This window comes from Poecile atricapillus, chromosome 1, assembly GCF_030490865.1.
Source record: "Poecile atricapillus isolate bPoeAtr1 chromosome 1, bPoeAtr1.hap1, whole genome shotgun sequence".
Classification (NCBI taxonomy): domain Eukaryota; kingdom Metazoa; phylum Chordata; class Aves; order Passeriformes; family Paridae; genus Poecile; species Poecile atricapillus.
The window spans coordinates 28,125,310-28,144,146 of record NC_081249.1 but is presented as its reverse complement, the minus strand read 5'-3'; the positions used below and the strand labels follow the sequence as shown (position 1 = coordinate 28,144,146).

General features: G+C 39.2%; 1 protein-coding gene across 4 annotated transcripts in view; it reads right to left on the bottom strand.

The window, feature by feature from the left end:
* Positions 1 to 4,042: 4,042 nt before the first annotated feature.
* The window catches only part of UXS1 (UDP-glucuronate decarboxylase 1), a 56,475-nt gene continuing 41,680 nt past the window's right edge, over positions 4,043 to 18,837 (bottom strand). For all 4 annotated transcript variants that reach the window (XM_058860645.1, XM_058860660.1, XM_058860654.1 and 1 more), the window contains 6 exons: positions 14,591 to 14,710; positions 11,088 to 11,131; positions 9,971 to 10,031; positions 8,501 to 8,558; positions 6,126 to 6,229; positions 4,043 to 4,889 (listed from right to left, as the gene is read on the bottom strand). In XM_058860645.1, coding sequence (XP_058716628.1) covers positions 4,758 to 4,889; positions 6,126 to 6,229; positions 8,501 to 8,558; positions 9,971 to 10,031; positions 11,088 to 11,131; positions 14,591 to 14,710 — 519 coding nt within the window. In that variant the 3' untranslated portion in view covers positions 4,043 to 4,757. The remainder of the gene's footprint in view (positions 4,890 to 6,125; positions 6,230 to 8,500; positions 8,559 to 9,970; positions 10,032 to 11,087; positions 11,132 to 14,590; positions 14,711 to 18,837) is intronic.

Sequence of the window (18,837 nt, the reverse complement as noted above, 5' to 3'; positions counted from 1 at the left end):
TGCTTCATGTTTCAAAGCCTGATACTGCAACATCCCTGAGTTTGTCGGTGTCAGCCAGGCAGACCCATCAGACTTGCAGGGCAGAGCTGCCTCCTTTGCTGGTAACACCTGCCAGCAAATCCTTCTGCCAAAAAATGGAAGTATTACCGCTGTGTCTTTTTTTTTTTGTTTGTTTTTGTTTTTTGGAGGACAGGTCATCATTCCCTTCAAGTTCCTACTTGTGACACAAACATGTAGAGGATGGGAGATTGAGCACTTCCACCCCAGGACTGTTTCCCAGGTGGAAGATGTAGCCTCCTTGCTTAAAACAGCTTTCTCTGCAGTGGGGTGGACAGAGCCCAGATTGCTGTGCATGGCTTTGACAGCACTTAAAGCCACTGTTCCCTGTGGCTTTGTGCTTTGGACCTTCCAGCTCTTTCAGCTATGGTATGATATGGACCAGAGCATTCAGAGAATCCTGTTCCTTGCTGAAGAGCATGTCAGCATCTATGGAAAACACTGCAAGAATAAACAAGCTGGTGCTTGTTTCAGGCTGCAAATGGCAACAAACCAAGATGGAAAAAGACTTGTCAGATCTGGTATTATGAAATAAGCAAGTGAGAGAAGGACTGAGACAAGGAACAGAGAACCAAAATCTGTTGTGTTTTTTTGTGAGAAATATGAATTGTTATTTTAGCAAAGCCTCCCTGCTGATACAGAATTGCACTCAGGAGCCTCCTGCCACAACAGGAGCTCTGCTTTGCTTCAGAACTATTGCTGCTCTTCATGTTAGCTCTAAGGAGTCAAGAGCTGCAAAAACAGCATTCCCTTCTGCCATCTGAAATCCCCACAACAGAGGAGCTATGGATTTGTGGCAGCAACATTCCCAGAAACTTCAGGGAAGGGATGTATGGTAGTTAGGGCTAGCAGTGTTGAGCATACAGCTCCCCTTGCCGTTAGTAAAGCATCTTCTTTCTGTGGACCAGCCCCTGACCAGCCCCTAACAACCCTCAGAGACTTCTGGCCTCAAATAGCACTAAACTCAGTACCAGCAGGGCTGGGGACTGGTTTAATCCATCAAACTAATCGAAGCCTTGTTTTGCCCTTTGTAGCCTGTTCTCTAAGGCAATCATGCCTCTTTCAACTTTGAAATTCCATTCAAACCCTGAAAAAAAGTGAAGCTTTTTTCCCAATATATTATGTTTCTAAAAATTTATTGGAAAAAAATAGATTAAGACACATTAATGCCCAGATGGCAGTGAACTCACTGGCTAGTAAACCTACCAGAATCTATACAGGTTAAGAGAAGCTGCAAACACCTTAGACACAGAAACTACCAGATCATTATTTCCCCGTATAGCAGAAAGTTAGGCATGAGGCTTCTCTAGACTACATATTCATGGAACTACTTAAAATAAATGAGGCCTGCAAGCCCCTCTGCAGCTTGTCTATAGACTAGCAACGTGGTTGACAATGCTCCTTAGCAGCAATTTAAATAGAGAAACAAAGGAAAAGCACATCATGCTTGAAATGAAACATTAAAATCCCAGTGTGGCTCTCATGCTGTAGTAACCTCCAGCTGCAGGAGTGGTCCTCCTTGTGAGGATCAAAGGATGCACAGAAGCAGGTGCCTTGCAGAGGCAGAGGTTTCTTTCTGGAAAGCTGGTGTCACTCAGCAGCATCAAGCTGGCCAGTTCCCTCTGCTGCACTGTGTATTTCCTACTGAGAGTGAGGACTCGCACCCAGCACCAGCTGAGCTCTCCATTTGTACAGATCACTGTGAGTAAACAGGCACCTCAAGTTTGGCCATGCTAGTTTTACCTTGTCTGCCTGACCAGATGACAGCAGAAAATTCCAATTCTTAACTTTTGTAGGGGAAAAAGAACATCCCGAGAGCATGTCTCAGCATTCACTCCCAAATCCTCTATTACCAAGCTTTCAGCACTGTATTCCACTACCCTCCATCAAAAGTGGCTCTTCTGGAGAAGCAGCAACTCCTTCTTTCCTGTGGTTCCCAGCACACTTGATGCCTCCTCCTGCTGAGAAGTCTAACCCCAGACAGGAGCAGAGCACCAACATGTGAACCTCTATCCACCTTCTTGAAGACTCAGTTCAGACCAGGTAACTTCAAAGTACCCCAGATTTTCAGTCTCAAGCATCAGCAGACTCAACATGATTCATGCTTTTCAAATCAGCCCCATGGTCAGTCACTGGCTTCAAAACCTAAGGGCAACAGCTGCCTCAGCTCCTGCTGCTGGAAGACACTACTGAAAAAGAATATGGGAGTTGAATCAGGAACCTCTGAAACAAAACTAGAAACAGTATGAGGAAAGTAGCAAATCCACAGTCTTGTAGTTCGGGCCCAATGGGAGGCATCACACACTCACAGATGGGTTGTACTGGTACCAGCCACTTGCCCTCTCTTCAATTTGCTCCTTTTATGAAGGAAGTCAGGCTGTGAAGTAACCTAAAGAGCTTTTACATCCTTCTCTCTTGCATCTAAAGGTTTGGACTTCCTGGGGGATTATTTTTTTTGAACATACACATTTTGTGCTAGTCTGTAGTAGCATGCTTGTGCCTCTACAAATTCACGTACTTTCTACTAAAGTCACTGGGTTAAATAAAAAACAGCCCTGGGAGTAACAGCTGGTAGCCACAGCTCAAACTTACTCTCCATGGCTGTGCTGAATGCTGGACCAGGGTTGCACCCATGCCCCATCTCTTCCTAGACTTTGGCATTAAGTGGCACAACTTGCCTGAGGAGGGAAACCTAAGGAGAAAGAGCATCATCCTCCAAATATAATCTCCATCTTAAGTGTTTTAAGGGTTAAAACCACCATGCTGAGAGCTGATTAACAGTTCTCTCCAAAGAACTATTGAAGAAGTAGGCACTACTTTCACACATGTCCAGCTGTGGCTTTGAGTCCAGGGAGAGGCTGTGCTTTGTGAGTGTTTCAGTAATGACAGGTTACAGGCACATTTGGAGCAGCACACCATGGTGTACTTTTCAGGCAATTTAGTACGGAATAAATGCCCAGATCAAGGACCTAGAAAAAGGCTTCATACAAAAAAAAGCAGATCTCAAGCTGCTCAGCTGTGAAAAGATGGAGGTAATGTATAATATCTAAATTCCACCTCTCAATCCAGACAGGAAAGTGCACCCTGGCTCCCCATCTCAGCTGTATGGCAGATTTCCAATGGGAGAACACGTGCACTTGTGAGCAAGGAAAAACCCATTAGTCCTAAAAGGATCCCTGCAGCCCCACTCCAGGCAGGGCACAGCAATGAATGCAGCAACCCCACCACTACTGGAGTCACTGGGAACTTGACCAGATGGATTGGATGGGACTCCAAGCCATGCAAGCGCTGTGGGGCTCTGGCAGACAGCTCAGACAAAGGAGCCTAAATGCCACACTGCCCTCAGAGTCTTCCCAGGGCTGGGCATAACATCACTGCTACTGGTAACTCCCAATTTACCACCAACCTGAAGATACTCAAAAGCTAATAAAAATATCAAGCTTTAATGAGATAAAGTCAAGTCACTTTGCTTGAGGAGGTTTAGGATTTTCAATTTTGAGTGGCACTAAGCCAAAATATCTTTTAAGTACCTTTTTAAAACTAGGAGAATTATTAAAAATAAGGGGAATTGAAGTTTTTTGTTTGGTTTTGGTCTTTTTTTCTGGTTTTATTTTTCCAAGATGACAGGCACAGTTACCGAAGTTGAAAGCATTTACTGGAAACGTAGCAACTGCTTAAAATAGGAAACACTTCCTCGGTATTTCCTCAGGAAGGCCGAAGTTAGGCTCCGTGGTTTAAAGAAATATTATACTCCTGCATCAGTATCAACTACCTGAATTGGAATAAATCAGGATGGTTTTGTCTATCCTATTTCAACAGACATCCTACATCCCTTACTATACATCTGTTAAAAGACAAGCAATGCAAGACCAAAGTTACTAACTTTGAGTGGATTATTTACAGACTGTTACTTTATAATTAATACACAATAAATCCACAGATGTGCAAATCCAGAGAAAAGCCCACAGTGAAACCTTGAAACTAGTAAACAGAAGTTTCAGTATTTTATTAAAATAGCATATTCAACCACTGTAACCAATAATACATTAACTTTATTCCCAGAGTATGCACAACACAGTAGTGATTCAAAATATCCTTATCCATGGTAATCAATGAAAATATCTCAAATTCAAGTGTACAACTAAAACTAAACCTTTGAAAAAAATCTCTCCTTTAAAGAATACATAAAGCTCTCATACAGAATTCTTTTAAACTCTTCTATATGCAGATGTCAGTATCTTTCACCTGACAATACCACTCGTTTTTTTCTTATGCATAGTAGAACATCTCATATTTTATAGTACCCATTTTATAAATAAATTGGCATTTTCCATCCCGTTTGTGTTTATCATCAGCTTCACAAAGAAACCAGTAAATAAAACTGTCAAGGACAGTCACAACAAAATGATCTCACATCAAGATATAAAACTTGAAGATACTAAAAGATGCTTCTACTCTATTTTACATAAAAAGACAGATTTAAAAAGTGCAAGGCAAGATTTGCAGGGAAAGGGAATATTTATGTTATTTTTAGGCACATCCACTTCTTTAAAGCAAGCTTCAGAATGAAATTCCAGTTCGTTCTTCATGATACCTGTTTTAAAGTCTCTCTCAAAAAAAAAAATTAAAAAAAAATAAAATTAAAAAAAATTACATCTGTCAAATGTCAAGAAGGGAATTTCCTGTCCAACTAATAGTCTTCAGTTATGTCTTGTTCTTCCTTTTTTCATCCTTGCAGGTTTTGGTTTGGGAATATACTGATTGTTTGCCTGATACTCAAGTTCTTTACGGAAGTAATGAATTGCTTTATTCAAACCTTCTTCCAATGGGACCTGTTCCCAAAAGTGAGGAGAGAATTGTATCACTCTAGGTTCACATCAGCTTATTTCACAATAGTATCTTTTATAACACAGCTATCACAAGGGAAACAGGGAGTCTCACTCTTAGCCAATCTAAGTATTAACAGCACCACATGCTGGTTACATCTCCTCAGTGCTGATGCAGCTGAGCTTTTTAACCAGCACACATATTTTCTGACATAAGTTGAAAACCCCAACAAATTTAAATCTCACACATGGTTATGATGGGCTTGTTTATTATCCAAACAGACATGCATAATTCTACTTTCAATTCCTAATGCATTGAAAGAGACAAACACCAAGCATTTAAGCCCCTTCTGTTTGTAAGGATTAAAGATCCTCTTTTGCAGCATGGTATAAAGTTGGCATCCAGTATCTCATTTGATATTCTTAAATCCGATACAAATAATTGTAATCCTACAAATTGCAGTGTTTAAATACAGGCATAAAATATGGAGACAGGAACAACAGAGGAGTTGTTTTCACAGGAGCCATATGCTCTGACATGCTTGCTTGACACCATCACCCATACAGGAAGATAAGACAGCAGCACAGAAACTGCTTGCCTTGCTGTACCAATTCTATAATGCTACTTCAGAATAAGTTTTGTTATGGGCTATGCCAAACACAGAAGGCCAGAAATACTGAAGTTAAACCTTCTGTATTTGCAACAATTTGCTATTACCCTTGTGCTGTCAGACACAGTCTATCAATATCAAGTACCTCTGTGAATCCCTTCAGAAGGGTCTGGATCTTTTTCTATTATTAGGCTTACATTAGGTTCACATGTTTTCTGGAATGATTTTTGTCTGCAAATTTAAAAAATGCTACAAACTGTTGTTCTAGTTGTTCTAGTTATAATGGGGAGCTGGCTAAGAAAGTCACACTTTTTCTGGGAATTAGGCAGACCTTACCTCTCCTAGCAAACCAATTCCTATTGCTAGTGACAGGAATGAGGACTGCAGCAACACCAGCAGATCCATTAGCTACAAGCTTGGTAAGGTAAGTAACTGTACCATATACTTCAAATGATTCATCAGGCTTACAGAAAGGTAAACATCTCATAATATGGAAGTGAAAAAGTTAAAATGTTAAAACTTTTCTGGAGATGGCATTAGGAATATATTCCAGTTACCATGTGGCCCTCCCTTAGCCCCCTCTGCCTCCTGGTGTTTTACCGCACAGCAATAGTAATTCATCTGTACCTACCACAGGTTCCCAGCCAAGCAGTAGCTTGGCTTTTCTGATGTCAGGTTTTCGTTTCTGAGGGTCATCCTGTGCTTCTGAGAGAAACTGGATTTCACTCCCACTGCCTATTAAAAAAGACATTGTGATTTATCATCTGCAATTCACTATGCTTTGCATTTACATCTGTTCTACCAAGTGGAGCAGCAGGTCTTTCTGCAGCTCCATGCTTCATAATTCAACCACTGAAATGCTTTGCACAGACACAGGTGCACTGTATGCAACAGCTGGGTGATGATCCACCTGTCCCACAGCAACATGGGTTCACAAAGCATTTCACAAAGATTTCAGCATGGATTCACAAAAATTAAGTTACGCTCACACACCAGTCTACTAACCTTGACTCTTTCAGTAGCTGAGGGCAGAGCAGTGGATATCGCCTGCTTTGACTTCAGTGATGCTTTTGACACTGTCTCCCTCACTGAGTGCTGGATGAGCAGTGAGGAGGACTGAAAACTGCATGGCCAGGCCCAGAGGGTGGTGATCAATTAGAAACTGGTAACTCGTGCTGTACCCCAAGGGTCAATGCTGGATCAAAACTGAATTGCTGATACACCAGAGCACTGTGCTGCCATCCAGACCTCGAGAAAGGAGGCTGGATAAAGGGCTCACAGGAACCTCATAAAATTCAACAAGTTCAAAGTCCTGAATTTGGAGAAGTACAGGCTGGGGCCAACCAGCTGGAATACAGCTTGGCAGGAAAGGACTGAGGGTCCTGGTGGGAACCAAGTTGTGTATGAACCTGTCACATGTGCTTGCCACAAAGCAGGCAAATGATATCTGGGCTGCAGAAGTGCTGCCAGCAGGACAAGGAAGATCAGCTTTGCAACTAATCAGCACTGATGAGATCCATATGGAGAACTAGGTCCAGCTCTAGGCTCCACAGCACAAGAGAGACAGGGACACACAGAATGAATCCAGCAAAGGGACCATGGTGATGATGAAGGGACTGGAGAGGCTGAAAGACCTGGAGCCCTTCAATCTGGAGAAGAAAAGGCTATGGGGAATTTAATCCCTGTGTATAAATACCAGATGGGGGGATTAAGAAGAGGAAGCCAGGCTCTTTCTAGTGGTGCCCAGTGACAGGATCAGAGACAGTAGGCACAAACAAACACAGATAGCCCAAGAAGGATGTGGAGCCTCTACCCTTGGAGATACTGAAAAGCCATCTGGACATGGTCCTGGGCCATTGCTGGTTATAAGCTGCCCAGCCTGAGCTAAGGGGCTGAACCAAGTGACCTCTAGAGGTCCTTTCCAACCTCAACCATTCCATGATTGTTAGCACTCTGGCATCAAAAGGGCATCAGTTGCTTTTTGTCCATCATCTCCAGTCTGATTTAAATAACCAAGCACTAGCTTTTCCTCAGAACAACACATAGAAAAAGGCCAGTTCCTCTAACCAAATCTAGCAAATAGTTTACATGCCACTTTAGAACTAAACTGCGCCCCTAAATGGAATGGAACACATCAAATTGTTTGTGAACAGACAGACAGAGGTGACAATCTATGGGTCTGATGGGTTTGGTGGTGTGATTTTTTCCATTTCCTTCCCTGATTTGTGGATTCACAAAAGTTCTCCAGGGGGAATAGTCTTTTATTAGAAACAACACATGCATCAGCTTCTGTGTTATATGTCTGAACTCGTCTTTTTCAGATCTTCTGGAATGTACAGACTAAAAGCCCTTGGCTAATGGCAGCAGGACGTTTCATCTCATAAGGGAGCCACACTAGAAGATCAAGCACAACCATTTCCTTCCATTCTTGAGGGCTCTGATTTGCTACAGGTGTCAGAGTAAAAATGAGGAGGAAGCCACAGTTTTTTCTTCCTAGGTGCTGTCAACCCTTTCAAGAATCACTGTTAGAAACAGTGAAAAGAACAGAGAAAGACTGTTGCCACAGCATGAGGTTTTTAATGGTAGTTGGAGGACCACAGCCTGCACAACTGTGAAGAACCACCTTCCTAAAGCATTCCTATTGCAGCTAAGATGTTATGCAGGACATTCTAATTCACGTATTTTACATTTCATTTATGTATTGTCCTTGTGCCAAAATAAACCTAAAAAAATGTCTGAACATTATAAAAATTAATGGGTACAGATTGCACAGATACACAGAAAATATATTCATTCTACTCGTCATGCAATAGTTTACAGATAATTGAGAGGATCTGGATTGTCTTATTAATATTTAATAATATGATTAAATGCCTTTGATAAAATTATTAAGAAATCCAAAGACTAATTAAATTATCCACATATTACACACACTAATCAAGTAATAATTATCTAACTACAGTAAGTACTTCATAAACTTTATAAAGAATTCCTAATCATACTCACCAACAAGTTTTTTAATTAACTGAGCAAACTCTAGGATAGTGTGCTCTTCTGGATTTCCCTACAAACAAAAGAAATGCTCACTTCAATAACAATTAAACACCTTACAACATGCGAGACATGAGATGGTTCCAACAGAGGCATGTTAAACTCTGAAAAAGCTAAACCTTAAGCTTTATTCTACCTTGTTGAAAAAAATAAAAAAAATAGACTTTGACAAGCTCCTTACTCATTAGGAAATTTGTCCTCCATTATATTCACGTTGGTAATTCAGTGTATGTAGAGAGGTGGTGCTCCCTGTCATCCCCCCCAAAAAAGTCAGTCTGTAAAGAGCTGGCAATCACAGTAAAGGCCTACGTCACTGAGCAGCCCACACAGCCACATCATCTGCAAATCTGGATTCGAGGACTGTGCCCAGCTGAGGACAGGTATCATGAAGAAATATGCTGAGTTCTTGGTTCATCCAAAGTTAGGAACCCAGACTCATTATCATTTAGCTGCAAAAAATTGCTTCTGAATCTACTACAACTTACCTATCAATACATAAGGGCTACTTGCTTTTCTATACAATATTCCTTTTATTTTTTTTTAACCAACTTGCACATAATTTCCTGATCAACATTTCACAATCAAATGTGAACATTTTCTGCTAGCATTAGCTCACCTTCATCAGACTCAATTCTCTTCATCCCTAGCTTTCCTTATTTCAAAACTCTTCTTTACCACATCTCATTTGACCTACAGCTGAGCACTTAAGATACATACAGATTTAAATACTGAGTTTTCTGAAGACAAAGCATGTGATAGAGTTTAAACATATCCGCATTTGGATAGAAACACAGAAATTAATTCATGGCCACAGGAGAAAAGGAAAATCTAGCGAACAACTGCACTGCAGAGTTGAGTATCTGATTTGGCAAAAGCTGGCATACACAAGAAATTACTTGGGATATGCGTCCTTTTTCTATTATTAACTACACTACTAAGAATAAGGTAACAACAAACAGGGCAGAACAAAAATCTTAATAGACAAGTTAAGTTCCAAGCACTTTAAGCAATATCACATTTTCCTCTAACCAGGATAGTATAAAATGACTTCTAATTATCTAGAGTTAAGTACTCCTTCAGTGCTTTTTTCCCACTGAAATCAGTCTTCATTTTCTTGGTGCACTTTGCATGTGACCCCCCCACATTTCTTTTAACCTTCATTTCTAATTACATACATCTTCTTGCTAAAACAAATTAAAAACTCCAGCAAATTTATCCTGTTCTTGGAACTGTAAGATCTCAATATCTAGGGGATTAGTCCTCTTATTTACAAAGAGAGTACATGGAGAATATGTTCTTCATAATAGAAATACCTCTTTTGTTCCATTTACTTTTTCTAGAAATCAGTATCAATGACAAGGAGGAAAACAGAAGTGGTGTTGACCAGTGCACTGTAACTCAGGAGAGTGGAGCACTCATACTCACCAAGTTGACAGGACTGCTGACATTGCTGTTCATCAATGCCACCAACCCGTTCACAAGATCACTATAAAAGAGGGAAGAACAGATTGGGGCAATTTCCACTTCTCTATAAATAATATTCTTTATCAAAAAGAGAGCTGACTCCTAAGAGCTCCAGTAAAGCAGATCAGAGAGCTGCAATGATGAAATGAAATGAGATTTGTATGGGTGCCTGTTTTTGTGAGTGTTTGTATTAAAAAATTATTAATATTTCCTCTTCTCTCCAGTATGCAAACATATTTGGATATGTATATAAATCATATCTCATATGATTTCCAATGCATTTTAAACAGAATAGAGGAAGTTGTAACACAGAGGCACATAACACTACCAACCTGCTTTGCAGCCTGTTGTTTGAATTGTCTTCTCGTTTTCAAAAATTCTTAGACCAAGTTTTTTAAAAACCAGTATTTTGGTGCTACTTTCCCCCAGCAATATAACCCAAAGTTATATTGGATTATTAGCCACAGATGTAGCACCTTGTCCCTAGACAAAGAAATCCAGATCCTTTTCATTATGACTTATAGTCATGAAAGGAATGAGTACTTTGACCTTGTGGGGTTTCTTTAACATCTATTACCACTGATACTACTTTCAGCCGAGGGAAAGAACATTTAATAAACATGCTTAAAATAACCCAGCATGGGATTTTCTAGCTTTTATTTGTGCACAGTCTGCACACTAACCACAGCAGCCCCAAGGACACGAGGTGGCAGCATTGCATTAAAATGCAAGGAGTGACAAACTGTTCAGCACTAAAAACTTGTCTGTTACTTGCTGTCTCTGGAAGGGAAGAGCATGTTAGTATCTCAAGTAAAATTTTAAACCAAGGTTTTTCTCCTTGATATTTTTAAAACCTTCCGTGTCTCCCTTCTGAAAGTAAAGCCACCTCCTAAGAGCTTCAGTAAGCAGATCAGGTAGGTTAGAAATGCTGAAATCAGATTTCAGTGGGTACATGTTTTTTTGAGTGCTTGTATTTAAGAAATGATTAATAAAAGTAAAGCAAATGCACGTGCATACAAAGCTGACCAGGCTAACTGAACCATGAAATAAATTATCAGCCAGAACAAATACGGCTTACCTGACATACTGGAAAGCTCTTGTCTGAGTTCCAGGTCCATAGACCTAAAACCGTATGAAAAATAGGAAAGTTAATAAATACAGCAGTCCTCTCTAGCCCAATTATTTTTTCCTAAACATTCTAGAAAAATGTTTCAAGGAGAAACACTTGAGACACAAGCTCAGTGTTACAGGAATGGAAAAAAATGTGCTTGCAGAGCCTTTGGCAATGATCAGTTCATTGAAGATGTCTTCCTCTTGGATCTGTCTCCAGTAAACACATCCCTAGGCATTTTGTTAACCAGAACTCTGCATGAAGGAAACCTTCTCGGGGGTGTAGGACAGAGTGATGCTTTGTCCTCTCCTCGAACACTGAAAGAAGGTGCAGCCTGAACTCAGCCAGAAAAGAGTGCCAAACATTTAAAGCAAACTTTGGGCTACTAAGATGTGGTTATGATGAGCAGTTTTGATTTGCTCATTAACAACAGCCAGCTTCAAAGACATCACTAAATGTTAGTGGTCTCTAAAAAAATTATTGAGAAACAGCACCATGTTTAAAGCAATCAGAACAAAAAAAAAAAACAAAAAAAAACCAAAAAAAAAAAAAAAATCACGTGGCTCTAAATATTACTATCTAGGGAAATAGGAAGCAGAGGAATTTCTAGATGATACAACTCACAACGTCACCTGTACAGATTTGTATCAAAACCTTAGAGGGGAAAAAAAGAAGTCTCCTCAGGTTACATGCTGGTACTTTGGAGCAAATTGCTGAAGATCAAACAGACATTAATGTATACTTGAAGTGCACAGAATGGTACTTGATACCATTATTTTTTTCACAGTTTAAGTAAGTGCAGCACTAAAGTCTCTAGGACATGAATACTTATAGTCTGAAAGCTATCAGTAGGCACATTTAAGTGGTGAATACATTTCAGTTTAACTGGGAACACATATTTTACCATCAATCTGCTGCAACAGAAAGGCTTTTGGAAGGACAGAAAAGAAAGCATGCTTGTTTTCCTCAAGGACAGAAAGAGCAGTACAATGGTACATAGGCCATCTGTTACTTGGTAAGCCTTGTGCTCTCCAAGGCTGATTCAGAGCCCAAAAGAATTCACATTTCAGTACACATCAGGTAAGATCAGGGGTCTAAGAGCTTACCCAAAAACTGATTCAGAGAGGAATGCACCAGGAGCACAATGAGAGCCTGAGACTCCCACAGAAACAGGAAGCAGACTTCTGTATTTATATAGAGCTTCCTGCACTTAGCTTTACTTTTAGTATGTGGAATAAGTCTTACAGAACTAAGTATTTGTACGTGATTTTTGCAAAGTCACCCATGAGGTTATCTTTCCCACATACAGACAATGGCTGGAAAATACAATGAAGTTTCTATCTTTCAGTTTCTCTTAACAAATCTTTCCTTTATAATAACAAAACAACAATCATCATGTTTGCACAGGCCACAATTTCTACAACTCAGTGACACTGCTCTCTGAAGAGATTATCTACTCCATTTGAACAAGTACTCTGAACTGAGAGACCAAATACACAGAGTTTCTAAAGAGATCAACACACTTGGTATTCCTATCAGCCAAATTCTATGATAATGTAAGAAAGGTTTTTTGGGTTTTTTTTTTTAGGTATCAGCCACTGCTTATTGCTGATAATTAATTTTATTTGACCAGGTCAGCTAAAGAACTCTCCCCTTAGTTCTTCTCAGACCCAATAATTTTCAGTATCAGAGAGTTATTTTCTAAAGAACAGTGATGTTGGGCATCACTGAGCATAAAACATTCTATTTTAACCCCTATTACAATTACATTCTTGCTAAAATTTAGACAGCATGACAATTATAGAAATAAAATAATAGCTTCCAGTGTCCCCTCCCACAGAAGAACATGGACTCCAGACTTCTTTTATTGATACTCTGAAATATTCCATGGACTGTATGTTTTAAAACAAGGTAAGTGCTCCATATTTCGTAAGGCTTCACAAAAGTTCCAAGCTAGTGTTTTCACTCTGTTCTTATAAAAGATTACAGTACTACTGCCAATAAAACTTAAGAAACTATGCATGAATTAAAAAAAAAAAAATTGACAGGCCAAATACGGCAATAGCTTGCTATATGCACTGGGGATTAAACCCAAAAAATGGAAATGCCTTCTGATCCTCTATAAGCAGGTAAATTTTCTAAACAGCATTTATAAGCTCAGACTTTATGCCCAGGGATGCCATCTTGGAAACATCAACACTCACAAATCAGCACATGGCCACACTCATATTTTGATACAAGCAGGTCCTACAAGGATGCAAAGTACCAAAACAAGAAGCTCCACCTTCTTGTCTGCTTCCATTTGCTTAAATCCTATAAGTGAGTTTGGGGAAACACCTGGGTAAGAAAATCAAACTCTTTCTGCAGGAATGGAATTTATTTTTTTTTTAATGTTTTGACAGGAAAAAAGCACTGACCCACATGGTTGTGCTGTCTATGTAGTGCTGAAAGGATTCCTAACAAGGGTTAGGTAAACTGGGTTCACTGGTTTAGTCAGCTACCCAAGACTAGGCCCTGAGATCTGCACTCTTAATGCTGATTTATATGGCAGACTAAATGTCATATGCTCCAGTAAACACTGGCCAGTATGTTACAGTCTGCATCACACAATAGCTACCATACACTAAGCACTAACAGTGGTTTCTACTAAAGCAGTAAATCTCTGGAGGAAAAAATAAATCTTTAGGAGAGGTGGAGAACACAGCATCACTGCAGGCTTGTTATTCTGAAATAATCACAAGCCATGGAAATTTAGCAAAGGCTAGCAACACCCGAGTAGACAAGATTTATCGCTGATGACATTAAAAAATAGTAACAAACTACCTAAGCAACCAAGCACTGCTGATAGCAAGTAAGCAAGCAAATGCTGACCTCCAGAGAAGACCAATCTTTCAAGAATTATCAGTGTACTTAAGCAAGGTGATGTGCACTGCTTTGCAGAACATATGTAATTTGAACTCCTTCCATTTTCTTTTTTTGAAAAGAGCTCTAGATTTCATTCCGCCAGTAGGGTACATATCTACTACCACGGTTTTTCAGGGGGTAGCCATGCTTTGGCACACTATTTGAAAAAGATTGAAGTTAGAGGAGATTTTTCACAGGACACCAAGCTTTATCTTGCTTTGCATGACTTATTCCCTGGCCCAAACTCTTCAATGCTCTATCCACAGTTTCAGATTTTGCTCTGCAAGTATTACAGCTGTATTCAAAACTTTTTTTAGAAAGAATGCTGAAGTGCTTCTGCAGATTGCAACTGGAAGCCTTGTTTCTTTCTGGGAAAGAAAGATCAACCCCATTAACACAACACCTTCAGAGCTGTCATTCCCTATACTTGAGTTTGGTATACTAGAACACTACCTTTTGGAGGAGGAGAACATCAATATTTTCTAAAATCTGTCCTCATTCTCAACACATCAGGACACGATATAAAGATGAACGGTACTTCATATCACCAGGAGGTTGTCACTTACTGTCAGTGGTTCTCCCTGGAGAGCTTGTAGGATAAAATTACTGACAACTCTTCCATCATTCATATGCATTCGAGGACCAAAGGTATTGAATATTCTGGCAACCCTCACTTCAACTCCTTCCTGTAGCCAAAGAAAAAAGAATTGTTACTTCCTTAATAAAAGTATCTTTCTCCCTAAAAGTATAAACTCTCCCCTGTCAAAAATCTTTCTAAGAATCCCTCTTTCACTTTAACATGCATTATTTTCTAATAATGAAACACTTCAAATCTCTCCTCAGCCCTTCTGAAGAATGTAGTGCATACAGCAAGGTAATTTATACTAGTTCTCAGTATTTGTAATGCAAATCTAAATCAGTGCTAGAACAGCTCATGATTTTATCACATCTATTTTCTTCCAGGAAGAACTTGGAAGATTTTTCAGTAATACCTTTCCAATAACGAATTACTTCACACCAGGGACTTAGTTACTTTTTTTTTGCACATAAGTGAAGTCTCACGATCACCAGATATAGTACCAAGGCAGCATTTCCACAGATTACAAAAGTCTATACTTTAGAAAAGCTGAACATGTCAGGGAAGTATTTTTTACAAAGGCCATAAAGTGGTTTTGTAACCACAGCCACAGTGTCTTCTAGTGCCCTTCTTATTAGGCTGTGTAAATGCATGCATTACAATCAAACTCTTCAATGGCATAGTTTTTTGCAAGAAACATTTTTATCATTTCCAGAAGTCCTTTCTATGGAATATTTTGCAAATCTTCAAAGCAAAAGGCAACTAATATTTGAAATTGAAACCTTTCTGGACAAAGCATTTTAACAGTTAAGAGATTGTAGGCTGAAAAAATATCTCTCGAGTTATTCTGACTGACACACTCATTTGAACAAGCTGCAATTTATGACAAAGCTTTCAAGAAGGATGTTTGGCCCTTGTGAGCTTAAACAGGATACTGCTGAGCTCAGAGCAATAGGGTTTACTTTAAGCAGATAGATGTGATCATCTGAGAATGACAGTCACAAGGCAGGGAAGAAGGTGTCAACCTCAGTGCAGGCCTATGTATCCTCCTCATATTACCTGGTCCTCCCACCTCCCAGAAAAAGACATCCTTGTATCAGTTACAGGAAAAAAATTGTCTGAAGCAAACTTTGTGTGTTCTGATTCAACTGAAGTCACAAGCACAATGTTCTGGAGTTGCAAACATTCCTTCCATAACCATTCCTTCAGAGGATACACAGAACAGCTTGTATTTTCCACGTATTTTACTAAGGCTTAGACCAATGCTTGTTCTTGTCTTGGAAGAGGGTGTATTGTTGATACATTTGTTGCTGAAAACTGCAGCTCACACACACTTCACTCAGGAGAGTGGAAATACATTTTTCTTGAAAATAAATGTAGCTTCATGTACAAGAGACACTTGCAGAAAAATGTGACCTTCTCTCTTAGGTCTCAAAGTGATTCATAAACAAACAAACCCTCATAGATGCTTTGTGAAAGTAGTAGAACTAGCTTTTCCCAGGTGAGAGACAGGCAAAAGGGACACTCAATACATCAGCTATTACTTGGTGTTGAGAAATCAGAAACACCAAGTAGTACAGGTAAAACCCAACACCTCCCAGTATGGAGAAAGTCAAACAACATTCAATTCCATTTAGCTGCAAGTAAGATTTCATTTGTCATGATCAAATCTTGTTTGCAACTGCAACAAAATGGTAAACTAACAGTAACAAGGGAGGTAACTACTGTGCTCCAGGAAAAGATACACAGTCTTTGTCTAACAAGCCTGTATCCACAACAGAGCCAAAAAAATAACTTCGCAACATCCACTGGGTCTTTCCTGTTGAAAGAGACTCTGGAAAGAGCAGAAATCCCTTTCCATGCAAAATGGAACTAATGGAAAACTTCCATGCATCAGCTGGAAACATACTCTTTATTTCTTGTTAGCTAAAACAGTACAGCAGCATAACATTTCAAATTTATACTTCCAGCAGCACATTACAGAACCATTTCCAAAGCCTTCACTACATTTGGAAAAATGTACTCTAATAGAGCTGCTGCTTTGTTTTGCCCAGCACTTTATCTTAAGAAGGCCACTGACTTCTTCAGGAAGGGTTGTACTTCACGTGGGCTTTCCAGATACTGCCATTAATAGCAAGTGCAGAAAAAAAGGCACTTGGAAGCTAGTATTCAAGATAAAAATAACTCATTCAACAATGCTGATCAAGAAGCCTCTCTTGCACTGCACAAGCTACAGCAGCATTGTTTTCCAGTATTGGTTGGAAACTAGCAAGGGAATCTAGAAAAGAAAAACAACACATTCTCTATAGGCAGTTACTCATAATCACAATGAATCCATTATTTCTTCTCCCTTCTGTTTATTCACCTCATCCCACTGTAATGTTTTTTTTAAAATGAGTAACCTTTTATTTATAGTATCCCATAGCACAGCTTTTCTCTACAGCCTACTGCTTTGAAAAATCTATTTTCTATGCAGCTAATTTTTCATTTGCCTCTTTAAAACTGTCAAAAACTATCATCTGTCTTCTCAAAAGAAACTCCTCCACAAACAAAAAGATTTTGGAGCCAGTAACTTAAAAAATTGTCATAACTCTCGTTTTGCTATTTCATGAACATCTCATTTCAAGTGATCATTTTTATATGTTGAGTAACTCTACTCCTTTTCTATTAATTGTCTGTGTCTTAGCTATGTCCTGTTACTCCGAATATTATCAGTAACACGCAGTAATGACTGACTACCTCTACCATAGTCCCACTATCAAAGTCAATTACTTCCCCAGGTTTGCAGCAGTAAGTCATGTACAGTATTTTATTACATACTAGAGAAAGAAAAAAAAAACCCTTTGGCTCATATTTATACTGGTAAATGTAAGAGAGCTTGAAATTTATCCCTAATGATGAGATAAAATGCGATCAGCTGCCTTCTTGTCCTCACAAGCCAATGCCTTCCCACAGCAGATTGATCAGAAAGAAAATTCCTTGAGCAATCAAAAAAAGAGCCTGAGAGCAAAATCATAAAATGCAGGATTGTGGACTAGCAAAACACTTCAGTTCACTCTATTATTTATCAGTATGAATTTCTTCAAAGAGACAGTACCTGTACAGATGAAAAGAAACAGTAAAGAAGCAGAAAAGATTGTTATGGCTTATGGAGATACCTTCTCTGAATAAGTACTCAAGACTATTCTATAGCTGTCAGTCAAAATGTAGCAATATTATCCAATCTCCCCAGCAAAACAAAGCTGTCCTTGGTTTTCAGCATGAGTCTTTGCCATTATTTAGTTTCAGAGATCCCAGGTCCAGAAACTATCAAGGGTATCAAGGATGCTATAACTCCTTAATTTAAAAAGACATATTTTAATTTTATAAGCTTTTTACGAACAAGTATCTCCTTGTGTTGACTGTCTTAGAAAATAGATCAATACAATTCAAATGCCAAGTTTTTTTAACCAAAACAATTTGAACATGGTATGTTGTGGCTGTAATTCACAAGGGTATCAGGCAAGCTTCTCCTATTAATTACCAATGCTTTCTTCTTTGTCAAATGTGGATCTGTCTGAAGAACAAGCATGAGTTAGACCTCCCTCCATAAAAAATCAGGAAAGGAAAAGCTATAAATGTCTGCTCTCCAGCAGACATTTTAACTGGAAATTCCATTTTAACTGGAATTTAAAAAAATCTGCTGGGGAAGTCTAGACAGTAGCAGGGGTATCACTGTGACCTGATACAAATCTCTACCAATGTCTCAGCCAAAATTACTTGGATTGTTGTATTCCTTGTCTGCATTCCTTGCTCTAATAGTCACTTTCTTACTGATTCATATTCTTTCCCATGTGTTTCATAGATCATTAACTCTCAAAATTGTTCCCAAACCTCTGAATTGCAATCACAGCAGAATTACTACCACTGTGTACAGTGGATCCATCTATGATGTGTTTAAGCTACAATACTCCACAATGAAGCTGGGTCCAAAGAATTTTATTTATACATGCTGTCAGCTGTATAAAAAAAATGCCATTAATAGTCTGTTACTAATAGCTTTTTAGTATTATTTTGCAAGAACAGTGATGCTGAGATCCAAATTTCAGCAACAGTAAAGCTCCTGAACAAGCTAGGAAGGACAGCCTCAATCATCTGACTCTATACTTTGGGCATAATGCAGGTCCCTGAACACAACCTACAGTTTTACAGCTGAAATGTTACTGTGCTTATAGTTCAACACCTCAGCCATTCCAA